Source organism: Fusarium keratoplasticum, chromosome 6 (genome assembly GCF_025433545.1).
Source record: "Fusarium keratoplasticum isolate Fu6.1 chromosome 6, whole genome shotgun sequence".
NCBI classification, from domain to species: Eukaryota; Fungi; Ascomycota; class Sordariomycetes; order Hypocreales; family Nectriaceae; genus Fusarium; species Fusarium keratoplasticum.
In genome coordinates, this window is record NC_070534.1 from 942,787 (window position 1) to 956,709 (window position 13,923).

At 51.4% G+C, this 13,923-nt stretch overlaps 8 protein-coding genes across 8 annotated transcripts; 2 read left to right on the forward strand and 6 right to left on the reverse strand.

Annotated features, from left to right (window-relative positions):
* Positions 1-577: 577 nt before the first annotated feature.
* Positions 578-2,111, reverse strand: NCS57_00825800 (uncharacterized protein; the record flags this gene model as incomplete). The annotated part of the gene is made up of 2 exons (XM_053058081.1): positions 578-1,680; positions 1,733-2,111. The coding sequence occupies 2 exons, from the start codon at positions 2,109-2,111 to the stop codon at positions 578-580; spliced, it is 1,482 nt and encodes a 493-aa protein (XP_052911912.1).
* Positions 2,112-3,247: 1,136 nt separating this feature from the next.
* NCS57_00825900 (uncharacterized protein) lies at positions 3,248-4,243 on the forward strand (the record flags this gene model as incomplete). Its single annotated transcript, XM_053058082.1, has 2 exons — positions 3,248-3,594; positions 3,646-4,243. The coding sequence occupies 2 exons, from the start codon at positions 3,248-3,250 to the stop codon at positions 4,241-4,243; spliced, it is 945 nt and encodes a 314-aa protein (XP_052911913.1).
* A 466-nt stretch (positions 4,244-4,709) lies between these two features.
* NCS57_00826000 (Flavin prenyltransferase PAD1, mitochondrial) lies at positions 4,710-5,285 on the reverse strand (the record flags this gene model as incomplete). The annotated part of the gene is made up of 1 exon (XM_053058083.1): positions 4,710-5,285. The coding sequence occupies one exon, from the start codon at positions 5,283-5,285 to the stop codon at positions 4,710-4,712; it is 576 nt and encodes a 191-aa protein (XP_052911914.1).
* An 820-nt stretch (positions 5,286-6,105) lies between these two features.
* On the forward strand, positions 6,106-7,067 carry NCS57_00826100 (Ferulic acid decarboxylase 1; the record flags this gene model as incomplete). The annotated part of the gene is made up of 3 exons (XM_053058084.1): positions 6,106-6,243; positions 6,297-6,515; positions 6,618-7,067. 3 exons carry the CDS (start codon positions 6,106-6,108, stop codon positions 7,065-7,067), a joined length of 807 nt encoding a protein of 268 aa, XP_052911915.1.
* A 205-nt stretch (positions 7,068-7,272) lies between these two features.
* On the reverse strand, positions 7,273-8,121 carry NCS57_00826200 (AB hydrolase-1 domain-containing protein; the record flags this gene model as incomplete). Its single annotated transcript, XM_053058085.1, has 1 exon — positions 7,273-8,121. The coding sequence occupies one exon, from the start codon at positions 8,119-8,121 to the stop codon at positions 7,273-7,275; it is 849 nt and encodes a 282-aa protein (XP_052911916.1).
* Positions 8,122-8,995: 874 nt separating this feature from the next.
* NCS57_00826300 (uncharacterized protein) lies at positions 8,996-9,725 on the reverse strand (the record flags this gene model as incomplete). The annotated part of the gene is made up of 2 exons (XM_053058086.1): positions 8,996-9,325; positions 9,381-9,725. 2 exons carry the CDS (start codon positions 9,723-9,725, stop codon positions 8,996-8,998), a joined length of 675 nt encoding a protein of 224 aa, XP_052911917.1.
* Positions 9,726-10,490: 765 nt separating this feature from the next.
* On the reverse strand, positions 10,491-11,432 carry NCS57_00826400 (uncharacterized protein; the record flags this gene model as incomplete). The annotated part of the gene is made up of 1 exon (XM_053058087.1): positions 10,491-11,432. One exon carries the CDS (start codon positions 11,430-11,432, stop codon positions 10,491-10,493), a length of 942 nt encoding a protein of 313 aa, XP_052911918.1.
* Positions 11,433-11,971: 539 nt separating this feature from the next.
* On the reverse strand, positions 11,972-12,789 carry NCS57_00826500 (uncharacterized protein; the record flags this gene model as incomplete). Its single annotated transcript, XM_053058088.1, has 3 exons — positions 11,972-12,228; positions 12,282-12,435; positions 12,538-12,789. The coding sequence occupies 3 exons, from the start codon at positions 12,787-12,789 to the stop codon at positions 11,972-11,974; spliced, it is 663 nt and encodes a 220-aa protein (XP_052911919.1).
* Between the last annotated feature and the right edge of the window lie 1,134 nt (positions 12,790-13,923).

Here is a 13,923-nt window from a genome sequence, read left to right on the forward strand (position 1 = left end):
AGCGATGTCGCACTGGAAGGCAATTGTAATCGCCGCAAGTCGGAAAAGTATTGCTCGTTGAGGGAATGGGATATGCCTCAGTCATGTTGCTAGCACAAATAAGTTTGAGGCGATACATTGTCACGATGGACTAGACGAAAATAATTTAACTCTTGTAAGCATGTGTCGTGGTGTTTGCTCATGATCGTGAAGTAGGTAGCCTTTGGTGTTTAGCTTCGGCGACTTGGCATTGTAGTGTTCGGAGTGGATGCTCTCATGTAAGCAACAGCCTTGCTAGGCTCAGCCATATGTCAGCCAAGAGCTAAAGTTAGAGAAATACGGACTCACCGATTAAGTTCATCTGGCCGTTCTTAGCGCCAGCCTTCAAAGTGTCGGTTGCGACTTGTCGGAGGAGGCGCCCCGGCGTCTCATGATGGCTTCGCCTGGTCGAATCAATCTGGCGCCACCTCTCAATGTAACATGCCCATAAAGAAATAAAGTGCGAAAACTGCGAGATTCCATTTCCCATACGCCAAACCCGACGCCTGAAATCATCTATTTGGGTATACTGTACATAATCAATACAATCAAGGATTCATTAACGCAGGTGCTCATCCCACGGCAGCCAGCTTTGCCTGTGAAACTCGGGCATGCACTTGACCTTTTGGGGCGGCTCGTATTGCCACTCGATCCCAACACTCGCTTCGTCCTCCTCTGCCACCACCTGGCTCGTATAGCCCTTGAGCTCCTTGAGCCTCCTGGCGTTCTTGTCCGAGTACTCGAGGTTGACGCTCGGGATGGCGGCGATCTTGCGGTAGCCCTTGAACCACAGGTCCTTGCAGAAGAGCTGCGGTTCGCCCTGGAAGCACTCGTCCTTTCGCGAGTCGCGGAAGCGCAGGCCGTTGAGCAACGGCGCAGCTGAGAAAACGGTCGCGCCGTTCCAGCAGGCAAACACCTGGAAGGGGAGAGCGGCCTCGTAGCGGCTCTTGGTCTTGGGGTCGCTAAAGAAGAGGTTCTGCGCAAAGTCCCATCTGCCCTCTGAGGTGATGTTGAAAAAGAGGTCGCCGTCTATCCCACGTGCGACCCATACGTCGTAGAAGGTAGGATCATCAGATGCGTAGGTCCAATCCATGGCGCACGTCATGTCGGCGTTGAGGTTCTTGCGCTGAAACGCAAGCTCGAGAAGGTCTTCGGTGCAAGCGGCGACATCGTTGATGAAGAGAACCGTCGTCTCATCGGACACTGGGGCCTTTTTCTTGAAGAGAGGCTGGAGGGCCAGGTTGCGTAGCTGCGCCAGCTTTCGGATGCGCGCGCCGTCGGAGGGATTGATGGCCGAGTTGTTGTAGAAGTAGGTGACACCAATTTCCTCGAGGAATGGTCGCAGTGCGACGAGCACATCCGCTGTGCCGTCTGGCGAATTACCCTCGACGATGGACAGGGCGCAGCGCTCTGGTCCGAGGAAGCGCATAGCCTCCACCACACTGCCCAACAGGCGGGGGAGCAAGTCTACGACATTGCGCAAATTAAGGGTGAAGAAGTAGTCAATGTGCGGCTTGTCATCCCGCTCGTCTTGTTTCTTCAGAAGGCTGGCGTATCGCTCAGTGTCCAAGGCGGGACATTCGAGGCGCGGGAGCTCTTTGGAAGCGGGGTCGAGAATGGCGTTGATGTACGGTCTTATGCGCTTGGCGGAGAGGATGGCTCCTGGAAATGATGTTAGCGGGTACCGAGGGGAAAGATACGAGGCAGTGCTCACCATTTTTTATGGAAGGTTTTGGGGGTTCAGAAGAGAGAGGTGTCGCGATTGTGTTGTTGGAGCCTGTCTTGGTAGCGACCAGGGTCGGTGTGGGAGTTGAGAAAGAAGATGAAGTGGATGAGGTGGAGGTCGCGACAGAAATTGATGTTGAGGTTGGGGGATCAGGTATAATCGAGATGTAATATGGGCGTGTCGTCGTCGTCGAGTATGAAGACGAAGTCGACTCTAAAGATTGGGCTTCAGTCGAGTCTGTCGAATGCTGTATTGGCAGATAAAGATTCGACAGCCGAGTGAGGTGCTCGCGGCCAAGATAGAGGCTCGTTGCGATCAGCAAGAAGCACAAGGCCGGTATGAACAGGAGGATAACCCTTTGACGCATTTCGATCTAGTCATGACATGGAGAGAATAAAAGACTGGACAGACAGAATGAAGTTCTGCTGACGATAGAAAAGAAAAAAAAAAGATGGGCACTCGAGGTAGGTATAGTCGAGCGGCTGAGATGAGATGAGATGAGAACGAACAGAAGCCCCACAGTGACAATCAATGGATGACAGCCCAGACAGTGACAGCCCGTCAGCAGGGATAAGCCACGGGTACGGGAAACGAATGGATCAGCCCATCCACTTGCTCTCATCAGACTCTCGATATAAATACGATACTACGTGGTAGTGTTTAACCCCGTGTCTAATTCCTAGGGTGTCATCCTCAGCGGGTGGCGGCGGGTAGTGACACCCAACGCCACTGGCTGGCAGCCATACGAGGGCGGCCTTCAGCAGGCGATGCGTTGTATTCCCAGCAGCCGAGGCCCACCTGTTTTGGAAGTTCCATTGCGAGATCACAGCCCAAGACGCTATCACAGGCTATTGAGCACTACACGAGATTTGCTCTAGTACCTACGGAGTATCTCTCCACGCCATCCCAAGCCAGGCATACTACACGAGCCTGTCAGGGGCACGCACCTTTTTATCGGGCAGCCTGCCTGCTTCTTCTCATTTCCTTCTGGTGCCCGCCCACCTCCGCCTCAATCCTGCAGTCAAGGTGAGACTTTAGCGGCAACCCATTGGTGGCTGTCCTAACTGCATCGTGCCGAGTCCCCGGGGTCCTTGACCAGGGTCCAATCGGCCGCTTCAACAGACCAATCACGATCGTGCAAGTCATTGATTCACTGCAAGGAAGATCCAATTCGGGAAGCCCAATCAAAGCCCGACAGACGACGTCTGAAACACCATCAAGAGCGAGGATGCTGATCTCAAGATGCTACCAACAGATGAAATATCCCTGGCCGGGCTGTGCGTGACATAGGATTTATGAGTTGTACAATGAGGCTGTAACCAGAAGGCATGATTTATCGACCCGCAGTGGGCATATATGGAGACATCGGTTGCGGTGCTTTATCTGTGACAGATCCGATGGCCAGAGTCCTCTTCCGACTCCCATTCTTTGTTGTTACCGCATTTTCAAAAATACTGATACCCAAATCCCCTTCCTATCAAGGGAGGTAAACTCAATCCAATCATGCCTCGCGTGTTCTGGCTTCTCCTCACAGTGTTTCACCTCAGCCTGTCCCTCAGCCATGCCGCCCCATCAGTAACTGAGACACCGCCCATCGGCAAACGTCTGCTAGCGCGAGCCATAACTACCGAGTACTCGACATGCGGCTACGCGAACGGTGACCCCGACGAGCCGAGGACCGCCGAGCCGGGGCACAAGTGCCTGCTGAACCCCAAGAACAAACTCTTTGCGTACTGCGACGTCAACGCTGACCTGGAGCACTGCGGCATGGTTGGGAGGTGCTTTGATCAACATGATTGTAAAAAGGGATGTGGCAAGATGACTCAATCAGAGTTGCTGGCCGTGTCTTGGTATGCTGCTGTCTATTGGTGCTGTGGGTTAAACAATTGACGTCGTGATAGTGAAAAGAAGGAGTATTGCTCCCTTGCTGTTCTTACTATCCAGAAGGGCCACACCTACACTAACATCGAATGCGGCGCAAGAGCTGCTACCGATTATTATCAAATAACACCGAATGCCACCGAAGGAGCAACTATCGATGGGACTACTACCGCAACAATGAAACTGACCAGGACGGTGAGTGTCTTTTCGACACAGGCAACGGCCAAGACGGCGGAGGGAGTCTCTGAGGCCACCGAGCCAAGTACCGAGTCAGAGACCTCCGCAGAGACAACAGCTGAGGTCACCCCTGAAGCTTCAAACGAGGAGCCTTCAGGGGACTCTTCAAGTGGTTCTCCAACAAACACAGGCGCCATAGTCGGGGGTGTCATTGGAGGTCTCGTGGTAGTCTGCAGCACCGCCCTCGGCGCCCTCTACCTACTACGGAGGAACCGCAGCCAGGGTACCGAACCAGAAACGACAGAGCAGGGCACGCCTCCACAAGAGCCGTCGCAAACATGGGCTCACCAGGAACCGAAACAACTGGCAGGCTGGGGACCGCAGGAGATGCAGGGGAGCACGCACTTTGGCAGGGATAATGCGGTAGAACTGCCGAGCTGATGGATTGCAAGGGAGGTTTGATGACTAGTTTTGATAATTATAGCAATAAACAGAGGCTAATTGTAGCTAAGAGTTTTGGTGTCTCGTGAACTGGTGAGCCCCTTAATGGATGGTTTGATTCTTTTTGCCTCGGTTCAGTCTCCATCTAGGTGGATGCCTTCAACATGTAATCCTATAGGCTCCATCGTAGAGGATACGTGTGCCAAGACAAGCCAAGGTACCTAGTTGATCTGATCGGGTCCAGGTGGCTTGTAAGTAAAGTCACAACGTCATCCGAAACCCCAACTGGGTGGTTAAGCAGTGTATGTTAAACTCCCTGTAGGCTGTTCCCACCTCAGCCTAATCTCCGTAAATCTCAAACAACAGCATATGTACATGCACCCCTTCAACCATCGGTTGACTGAACTGAAACCCCTCCTAAACGTCCACCACTAAGAGAGCCCAGCTATCACTCTTGAAACCCGTTTCATCGATCAAACTCCTCAGTATCCAAGCCAAACAAGTCCAGCATCCCCCCAGCACTGTGGTTTACTAGATCGTCCACTGATGATGGCTTTATGTAAGACGCCGGCACTGGTGGAAAGATTACTGCGCCGTTTTGCGTCGCAGTCAACATGTTTTGGAGATGGATACCACTCAAGGGACACTCTCTCGTTACGAGCACGAGTCTATGCCGTTCCTTGAGCATCACGTCCGCGGAACGCGAGATGAGATCGTCACAGTGCCCCGTGCTGATGGCGGACGGAGTTTTCATGCTACACGGCACAACTGCCATGCCATCGACTTGAAAAGTCCCGCTGGCGATAGGTGCCGCCATATCGTGACATCCGTAGACTGTATCCGCCAGCGCGCGAACATTGGCAACAGCATAATCCGCCTCATACTTGAGCGTGTTCTCCGCCCACTTGCTGATAGTCAGAAGCGTCTCAACGTTCAAGCGACGCTGCGCGATGACCGTCTTTATGCCGAGAATGAAACCTGTCGCGCCCGTGAGCGCCACGATGATCCTCTTGCGTCTCGGGGTCCGCGGGTTGGAAGACATGGGACAAGGGTGGCTGCTCTGTGTGGGTGAATACGAGGTTCGTTTAGCGATGTGGTTTTGGGGCATTATAGCCGCCCTTTTATTACTGAAGCATCCGATAAGCTTACTAGCCCCTGCGCAAGTCACATTTGCTAAAAACTCCCTTTTTCAGGTTTCGTCAGCAGGTTCGATTCTGCTGGGCTTTGGGCAACGGATGGGATCCCGCGACGCATTAGCCATATCCACAAATGTCCGAGAGGGCATAAGATAAATAGTTGATGGGTGTATCCGAGAACTTGGTTCACAAGGCCCAGTTTCAGTTTCGGATCGAGCCGACGAATCTAGGAGATAAAGCGGACATGTTGCGGAGACCCTTCACGCCGAGGGTCGAATTATGATCAACTCAACGTCGATCTTTGACACTTTGATATTGACTCAAATGACGCGGATTGCGCAATGGGACAGAATTTTCAAATTTACTACATTGGCTGGAACCGGAATCGATGTCGAGTATACAAACAATATGCGTCTTGATCTCGGAATGCCTCCCGTTGATTGTGGAGAAGGTGTAGATCACGGGCCACTGTGTTAGCATTGGGATATGATGCTGTGATGTGTTTATAATGCGTTCTTTGTTGTAGTTGAAGTCCGGCCCTTGATTGGATAATTGAGCCAGAAGACCGTAGATTACGGACTTATCCTTAATGTGATTAGTTGCGTATGTGTTGTATCGTCCGAGCTGAATACTCAAATCAATATATAAGATGACCACCTTGAAAGAAGTAACTCCTGAGGACGCTCTCAATATTGAAAACCATTCCCAGCATCTCTTCTGTACAACATGGCCACTACCTCACCAGAAGAAAACTCCAAGTCCTCAGCCCAGAGCTTCCGTCGCTTCACCCGACAACTCCAGGATGAATATGACCTGGTAGCCATTGATCCAGAGGTTGATCCTCGCCTGGAGCTTGCAGCCATAGTCCGAATGTGTACGAGACTGGGGACAAGGCGCCACTCTTCAACAACGTCAAGGGTCGCCAAGAAACGGCCTCTTTGGCATCTTGGGGCGCACCGGTTGGAGCGAGCAAGATTCCCGGCAAGAGATTCATTCGGATTGCCAAGTACCACAGTCATGTCTTCCTCGTAGAGTCCAAGCAATGCCCCATCCTCAAGGTCAACGCCATCACGTACCGAAACGACCCAATTCTTCCCATCTGCAGAACGGGCAGAGCATCCAAGGAGAATGAGACTGTATGGGGACTCATGCAAGCGGCTGAATTTCTTACAATCTGCCAAGACACAGGCCTTCCCATCAAGATGGTCTGGAACCCATTTGAGTCTCACTGTATCTAGTTGGTCCTACAGGTCGACAGAAACGAACTCCGAGCTATGAAGTTAACCATGGAAGAGTTTTGCAACAAGGTCGGCTATGCCGTCTTTGAATCCAAGCCTGGCTTCTATATCCCGACGTTGTACCTAGTTGGAGACGACATTAATCCTACCAACTTTAAGGATGTGGTTTGGGCTGCTGCCACGCGCTGTCAACCGCGCGCAAACGAATTTTTCTTTGACGAGTACCCCAACATACCTCTGATTCCATATGTTGGCTATGGAGTCAAGTTTGGCCGGAATGCGTGCAAGGTGATGCGATGCTGTCCGTTCCCGAGCGAGTCTGGACACGATGAGTTGGTGTGGAGGGAAGCTTCTTTCAGGAACAGCTACCCAGAGGAGATCCAAGAAAAGATCAAGAGTCAATGGGAGACGTATGGTTTCAGTAGTGCATGGAGTCTGGATCTTAGATGACATAATCTGGGCTGCCTATTCATAATGGCATGAAAAGAATGATGTCTTTTGTACGCCTTATGCCCCTGAGGAGACTTCGAGGTCTTCGCTATCCCTAGTGTAATTGATGTACATGTGCTTCCCGCTCGCCACACGCCTCTGGTGCCTCTACGTCTCAGTAGTCTTCTATTGTCCACGATATAAATGCTAACAAAAATGATTGCAACTAATTGGAACTCTTCTTGCCGTCAAAATGCTCAACCCGGCTCAAAAACTGCGCGATCCGTTCCCACATGGCCACTGGGTTAGAGTACATGACGAAGTGCCCACTCCGGGGGATCTCGGCCAACTCAACCCCGGCCCTAACCAGCCTTGGAAGATATGACAGAGAGGCGTATTGCTCTCCAAACATGTACGTCCTAGGAAAGGGAAAGCCCTCGAACGCTTCCAACAGGTTACCGTTGTCCGTACATTCCACCATGGACTCGAACGTAGGCCGCACTGCTGCGGTCTGCACCCTCCCACGGAACGCAGATGCATACAGCCCGTTTCCATACAGTGATGACTCGCGCGTGCGGATGATGAACTCGTCGACAAACGTCTCCGGCTCATCAGCTGGGTAGTCCAGAATCTGCCGGCTGAGGAAGCAGTCTTCTGGCGCCAGGTTGCCCTTGATGTTGACGAAGCTGCTAACAGACTGTTGATGCTTCTTCGCAAGAAGAGTCGAGACTAGACCGCCCATGGAGTGGCCGACGAGGTGGAATTGACCGACACTGAAGTGGGCAAGGACCGACTCGGCGATGGTGACGAGGAGGGGCATAGACAACTGCGATAGATCCGACATGGTTGATTCTCCAGTTCCGGGAGTGTCGTAGGCTATGAATGGACGACCAGCAAACTGTTTCTCGAGCGAAATGTCGACATAGTCTTCTTTGGTGCTGCCAAAGCCATGGAGGAAGAGGATGGGCGTCAAGGGTCCATCACGCCGGACTGTCGAGAGTCTTATAGTTAAGCCATTGATGGAGAGCTCTAATGTTTCTCGGATGAGTTGCTGAGTAGCTGATGGTTTCGTCATGTTGGAAGAGTCGAAGTGTAGCGGTGATGTTGGTACTCAACCTCTCCGGGGGGGCCAGTTTCACCTCTCATTGCTATTTATGGACTCTCATCTCGTGAAAAATTTTCAATTATTAATTCTGTCATTCCAAGAAGCCGACTTGATTCATGATATCCCGAATACAAATCCATTACTAAATATGAACCTGAATCTACGCCGAACCAACTTGACGTGCTCGGCAAGTGGGCATTTTCGCCGTTGCACTTCGGCAAAGTTTATCCTTGCCGCGGCCTTTGTCACTTTGCCGAACCTCAACACTGGCACCCCAGGGGATGGATAAAGAGAGATTAAATTTACAAGAACTTGCAGACTTTGAGATGCGAGAAGAATGAGTAATACGTATGAGCTGAACATCCGGGAAATAAAAAGGGGGGTTCTAGCGCTTTCTATCAAACTGGAAAACGTGGACGGATGTTTTGACCAAAGCTCTTTGAGCCAATGCATCATCATCTCCGAAAATTTGATTTCAATTTCTATTGATACTCGAGATGGAGAAGAAATTTGTTACTGAACCAGCCTCCGAGCCGAGACGCAAGACTACCGGGATGGTGACAGCTCCGGTAGAGCCATCATCTCCAGTAAGTAATACACTCTAGAACTCACACCTCATCCTTTCGATATCCAGCCTCAGTCTCGTTCCACAACCGTCACGTAGGGTTTTCATCTTCGTCGTCAGAATACGGATTGTGCAGCACCCGAACGTCGTTGGGACGCATCTCCTCCAGGATCTGCCAGATCCGCCGACGATTGTTCAACCCATGGGGAATGCATTTCAGGCCTACCCGCTTGTAGCTCCAACCGCGGTAGTAATACCTCTTGACTACCGTGACGGGGCTCATGATTGCCGAGTCAGCTTCTCCCAGTCCCATTCGGTGTTTGGTGGTGCAGAGTGTGTTTTTTTGTGGATGGCCTCATGGTCTAGATCCCATAGGAATGGGATGTTGATGAATACGTGTTTCCATTCGTCCTGAGGCATCAAGTAGGTGCAGTCTATGGGCAGTGACCTCTGTGGGAGCAAATTGATGATTTGGTCCTTGATTTCTCGAGGGAGGCCCCGAAACAACTTGCTGAATTGGATGTGATCAGAGTCTTGTTGTTCATGCGGCTTCAGGTTGTAAACAAAGTGAGAAGTGAAGTTTGGAATGTAGAGAGGGTCAGCTTCCCACTGTCATCCTGGTTAGTCGTCTGGTGACCAGGGGCTTTAGGGCAGTTACGCTTACCCAAATATTGCCAGAATGGTAGTAATTTCGGTATTCATACATACAATAATGAGGGAGGTAGTATCTCTCAGTGCCCAAAATCACTGAGCAGCTAGTATTATTCTCTAGGATGTTGAAATCTTCGTGGATCATAGGAGGAAGGGGAACGGGATACGGCGGGATTCCGCGCTCTGTACAACGCCGTTCCAGAGTCACCCAGAAATCGCCAATTGAGCGAATCTTGACCACCCAAGATGTCTGCATAACACGGAGCGCAAGGTCTAGGCACGCAAAGTATATCCCCAAGCTTCCTCGCCTCGTCTTGCCGCTGAATGCTCGGGGTACAATCTCCTGACCATCCGGCATGGTGACCGGCCGAGAAGGGCCCTAGAAAGCGTCATCAAGGCGAATAGATACGGCAGAATCCGGTATAGATAGTGACTCGGGTTCCTTGTGGTACTTTGGCCAGTGAGGGCCTTCGAAAGCGACAGCTACTCCTCTCCATAGATCTTTGGACCAACGTGGGGGAACTTGTCCGTCGAGCAGGTCGTTCGTCACTCTGCCGTTAAGTTTTACGGCGCATACCATAAATAAGGGGAAATTGTAGTGAAACGGCATGATTTTGAAGAAACAACCAGGTTGGCGAGAGTTGAATAGCCCTCTGGCCGGCTAAATCTAGCCTCCCGAGTTAGAATAGATGATTGAGTCAAGACGGGTGTTTAGAGCCGGGGGTTCACACAAGTTGAAATGTCCTGGAGAATAAACGTGACTACGAGGTTGTGGTTCTCCTACAAATTAAGCACCGAGCTCATTCGAATACGTTGCACAAGGGCTCGGAGCCCTGTGTAACACAGTGAAGTGGCCACGAGTTGAAACATTTTCGGCAAACAATTGATCTTCACTGTGAGTTTGATGAAGTGGTTTTCTTGTTTCATGATGATGAATGCTGGCCAGGTAGTATCAAAGTTATAAAGAGATAGATCAACGAGGCGGTTTCATACTGACGTGGCATCTTTATTATGAGACGCTATGATGTCTATGTACACTCGAGCACAACTTGGAGACGCAGAGCCAAACACGATTATTCTTTATCAGATATTCAGCTGATATATATACAAGATTGTATAGTCTCTACCTGAACCTCTTCCACCACAAAGCAGCTGCAACTCCGCCCCCAAGAACACCAACCCCCAGCGAAATCTTGCCCACCATCTTGCCAAAGGCCAACCACCACATCATGCCATGCGCAAACACAAACTGCGAGGCATCATTAAGCCTAGGAAAGCCTGTCTCTGGCACCGGCTCATCCAAAAATTCGCACAGCGGCTCCCATCCTTCCTGAACGCGGAACTCGAGCATCCGGTCTGCAGGCACCGTTTTCTTGACCAGCTCGTAGTGGTCTATAAAGGCTTGACGCGCGGGAGAAGTAGGAGAAAAGTCATTCAGGGTACGGAAGTTGGCAGGCATGACCTTCAGTGCGTGCTCCCAGAAGGGACCAGCCAGTGCAGGATCCCATTTTCCTAGAGTCTCCCAGAGAGGCCATCGAAGGATACGCCCGGCTGTAGAGTCCATACTGCGTAGCCAACTATCTACATCACGCTGAGTGACGACGACTTTGGCTTCAGGATACGCAGCGACGAGCTCCTCAACGAAGCAGATGGCGGGCACATCGGCCACGGCGTCGTAGTCGCCCAGGATCTTGTCAAATTCCTCTCGACCCCACGGCTTGCCCTTTCCATTGAACTTGGCGTCGAGGGCCTCGCACCATAGGCCAAGACTGGTCTTGGGACTTCCAATGGCAACGGTCATGTGATATGGAGTGTAGCCGAGTCGCTGGAGAGCAGTAAAGACGGCCATCGTACCTGTGCGCGATTGGCCGAGGCAGAGAACTCGCATAGGCTTTGTGCGCTTTCCGGGGTGAGAGTCGATGAGACGGCCCGTCTCAGGGTGAGGCTTGAGGTTGTAGAGCTCACGAATCTTGCGAGGATCAAACGTGTCGAGAAGGGTGGTGTTTTGGTCGGTAGGCTTGGCCGACTTGGCCGACTTGGCTGTTGAGGTGTCAGGAGAGGCCATGTCGATAAATGTGTTGTTAACTACACAGATGGGATAGGATGAATTAAAAGGTTAGGACATGTCTGACTGGATAGTGGGATAGACAACTGTTATATATCCTGTTGTATATAAGCACTAAGAATGTCATTGCGGCGTAGGCGAGATGCTGACACTTGGGCTTGGCTAATAAATGTGCCCTATACCAGGGTTAATTCGCTTATCGGATGGTGATCATCCCGACGTTGATGCTACTTAGCGAAGCATCTCCAACACCAACATGGAAATGATAGGCGGGTGATGAAACTAGCGAGTGTAGATCATGAAACGGCCCCAGCCTTATACGTTCGCTTGAACGAGGCAAATAAAACGATTCTGTTTTATTAAAGCAAAACAGAATCGTTGAGGGCAATGCAATCGAAATCAAGGTTTATGTAAAATGTATATGGGTATGTACTATAGTGCTTATCGTTTCAATACATACAACATGAACCATAACATCCAAGTCATCCGACACATGATACATCCAGAACCCGTTACCATGTCAGAAGCCAAATCCTCGCTTAAGGGAAGTTAGAGCCGGCCTTGGTCTCCTTCATGGGCTCGACGCTGACGTTCTTGACAATGATGGTGGCGCCGGTAGAGCCAGTAACACGGACATCGACGGTCTGGGTTCCGAAGCCGCTGGGGTTCTCAAAGAAGTTGTAGTCACGGCGGGTGGTGCCCTTCCACGACTTGCCGCCGTCGGTGCTGACCTCGAGGCTCTTGACGGGAACGTTGCTGTTGCGGACCTGCATGCTGAACCACCACTGGCTGGTGCCTGGGAGATGGTTAGTATTTGAACTTGAATTTGACGAGTGTGAGCAAACTTACCCTCCTTGTTGCGGAGAACAAGAGGAGTGGTGATGTCGCAAGTCACCCACTTGTAAGAGGTGGAAACAAGACCGTTGGATCCGCCAACAGCATCAAAGGTGTTCTGGAAGAGATCCAGGTGGCCCTTGTCGCACTCGGGGCACTTGTCAACAATCTAGGGAGTGTTAGACAACGAATAAGAATGAACAGTGGGCAGTTCAGATGGCCTCGCTCAAGACCCATTCCCACGCCGAGGAATCGCTTCATCAGAACTTACCATAGTCTTGATCTTCTTGCCGTTAGGACCGGTAACCTCGATACAGGCACCACAGTTGGCAGCCAAGTTCCAGTTGGAGCCGGAAAAGGCGGTTCCGTAGATGCCGGCGGGAAGCGAGTAAGACACGAAGGAGCAGGTGCCTCCGTTCAGGTTACCGCCATAGTGGGTAGAGGTACCCTTGACGACTTCGGTGCTCAGGTCTCTGGCAAAGACAAGAGCCGGGGCGGCAAGGAGGAGAGAGAGGAACTTCATGTTGATAGAGTGCGGTGAGTGAGTTGTACTGGGCTGTGAGATGCTTGAGATGATTGAGGATGAATAGTCCAAACTCCCTCAGCAGAGCACGGCTTATATAGCAAAACTCGTTGAAACAATAAGGACCTGAGAGATGAGACGACCACGGCTAGGGCTGATGCACACGGGAATCCCTCCAATCTCCCATTGGCCTGACAAGCGGGTGCTAGCAGGGGTCGCCCAAAGCCGAAACCAGGGATGACCCTTCGGCATATCGCCCCAACCCCTGAAACCAAAAGGACCACCCTGCTGGCCGTTTTAATCCGAGGATGGAAGGAAGATGTTTAGAGTTTCGTCTAGAGTGCTGGTTCACCGTGGCTGCACCCGCCCTCCTGCATGAAAACCAGACGATGAACCCGCGCGGCCCGTCGAACCATCTCGACCCGGAGCCAGGGTGTCTTGCCCAGCATGTTTAATGGGGTTACCGAAACCCGAGAAGGTTTCAATAGTCGGCTCCGCGCTACCGTTGAGTTTCCCGTATAGTACTGCGGCCGAGCCTCGATTGGTGGGATTAACCCATGCCTGTTTATCCTGTCCTTCCGGGGACAACATGGGCGGGGGATGCGGCTTGGGAAACACCTCATATCTGACCGACGGTGATGCCGACATGGGCTATGTTTGCTCGTATTTTACGAACGGCCTAGAGTTTATTCTGTATTGAGAATGTAGTCAAGATACTATACTCATATGGGCTGTGATGCCGATGTCGAGGTGGCCGGTTTTGTGGCCGAGCTTCTCTTTTCGGTCACGGACAACACCAGCTTACCGAGCAGAAAGATAATCGTCAGTCTTCAGCTCACCGTCAGAGTAGCAATCCTCGGCCTGGAGTTAAGGAGTGAAAATCGGACATGCTTACCGGTTGGCTATCTGATTCGAGTAGCGACCAAGGTGGCACTTGTGACGAGGAATTTTCCTTCATCCTGCGGTTTCCCCGTTACACTCAAGATTGCTGTTACGTGATTGTAATCTCAGCTGCGTTCACATGTTCGGCGATGATCATCAATATCTTGCCCGAGCGGGTAATCAGTGTGGCAGATACCTGGGCTTCAAGTTGGGTTTCGGGTTTCGGCATTTATATTGCTATAAAGGCCGCAT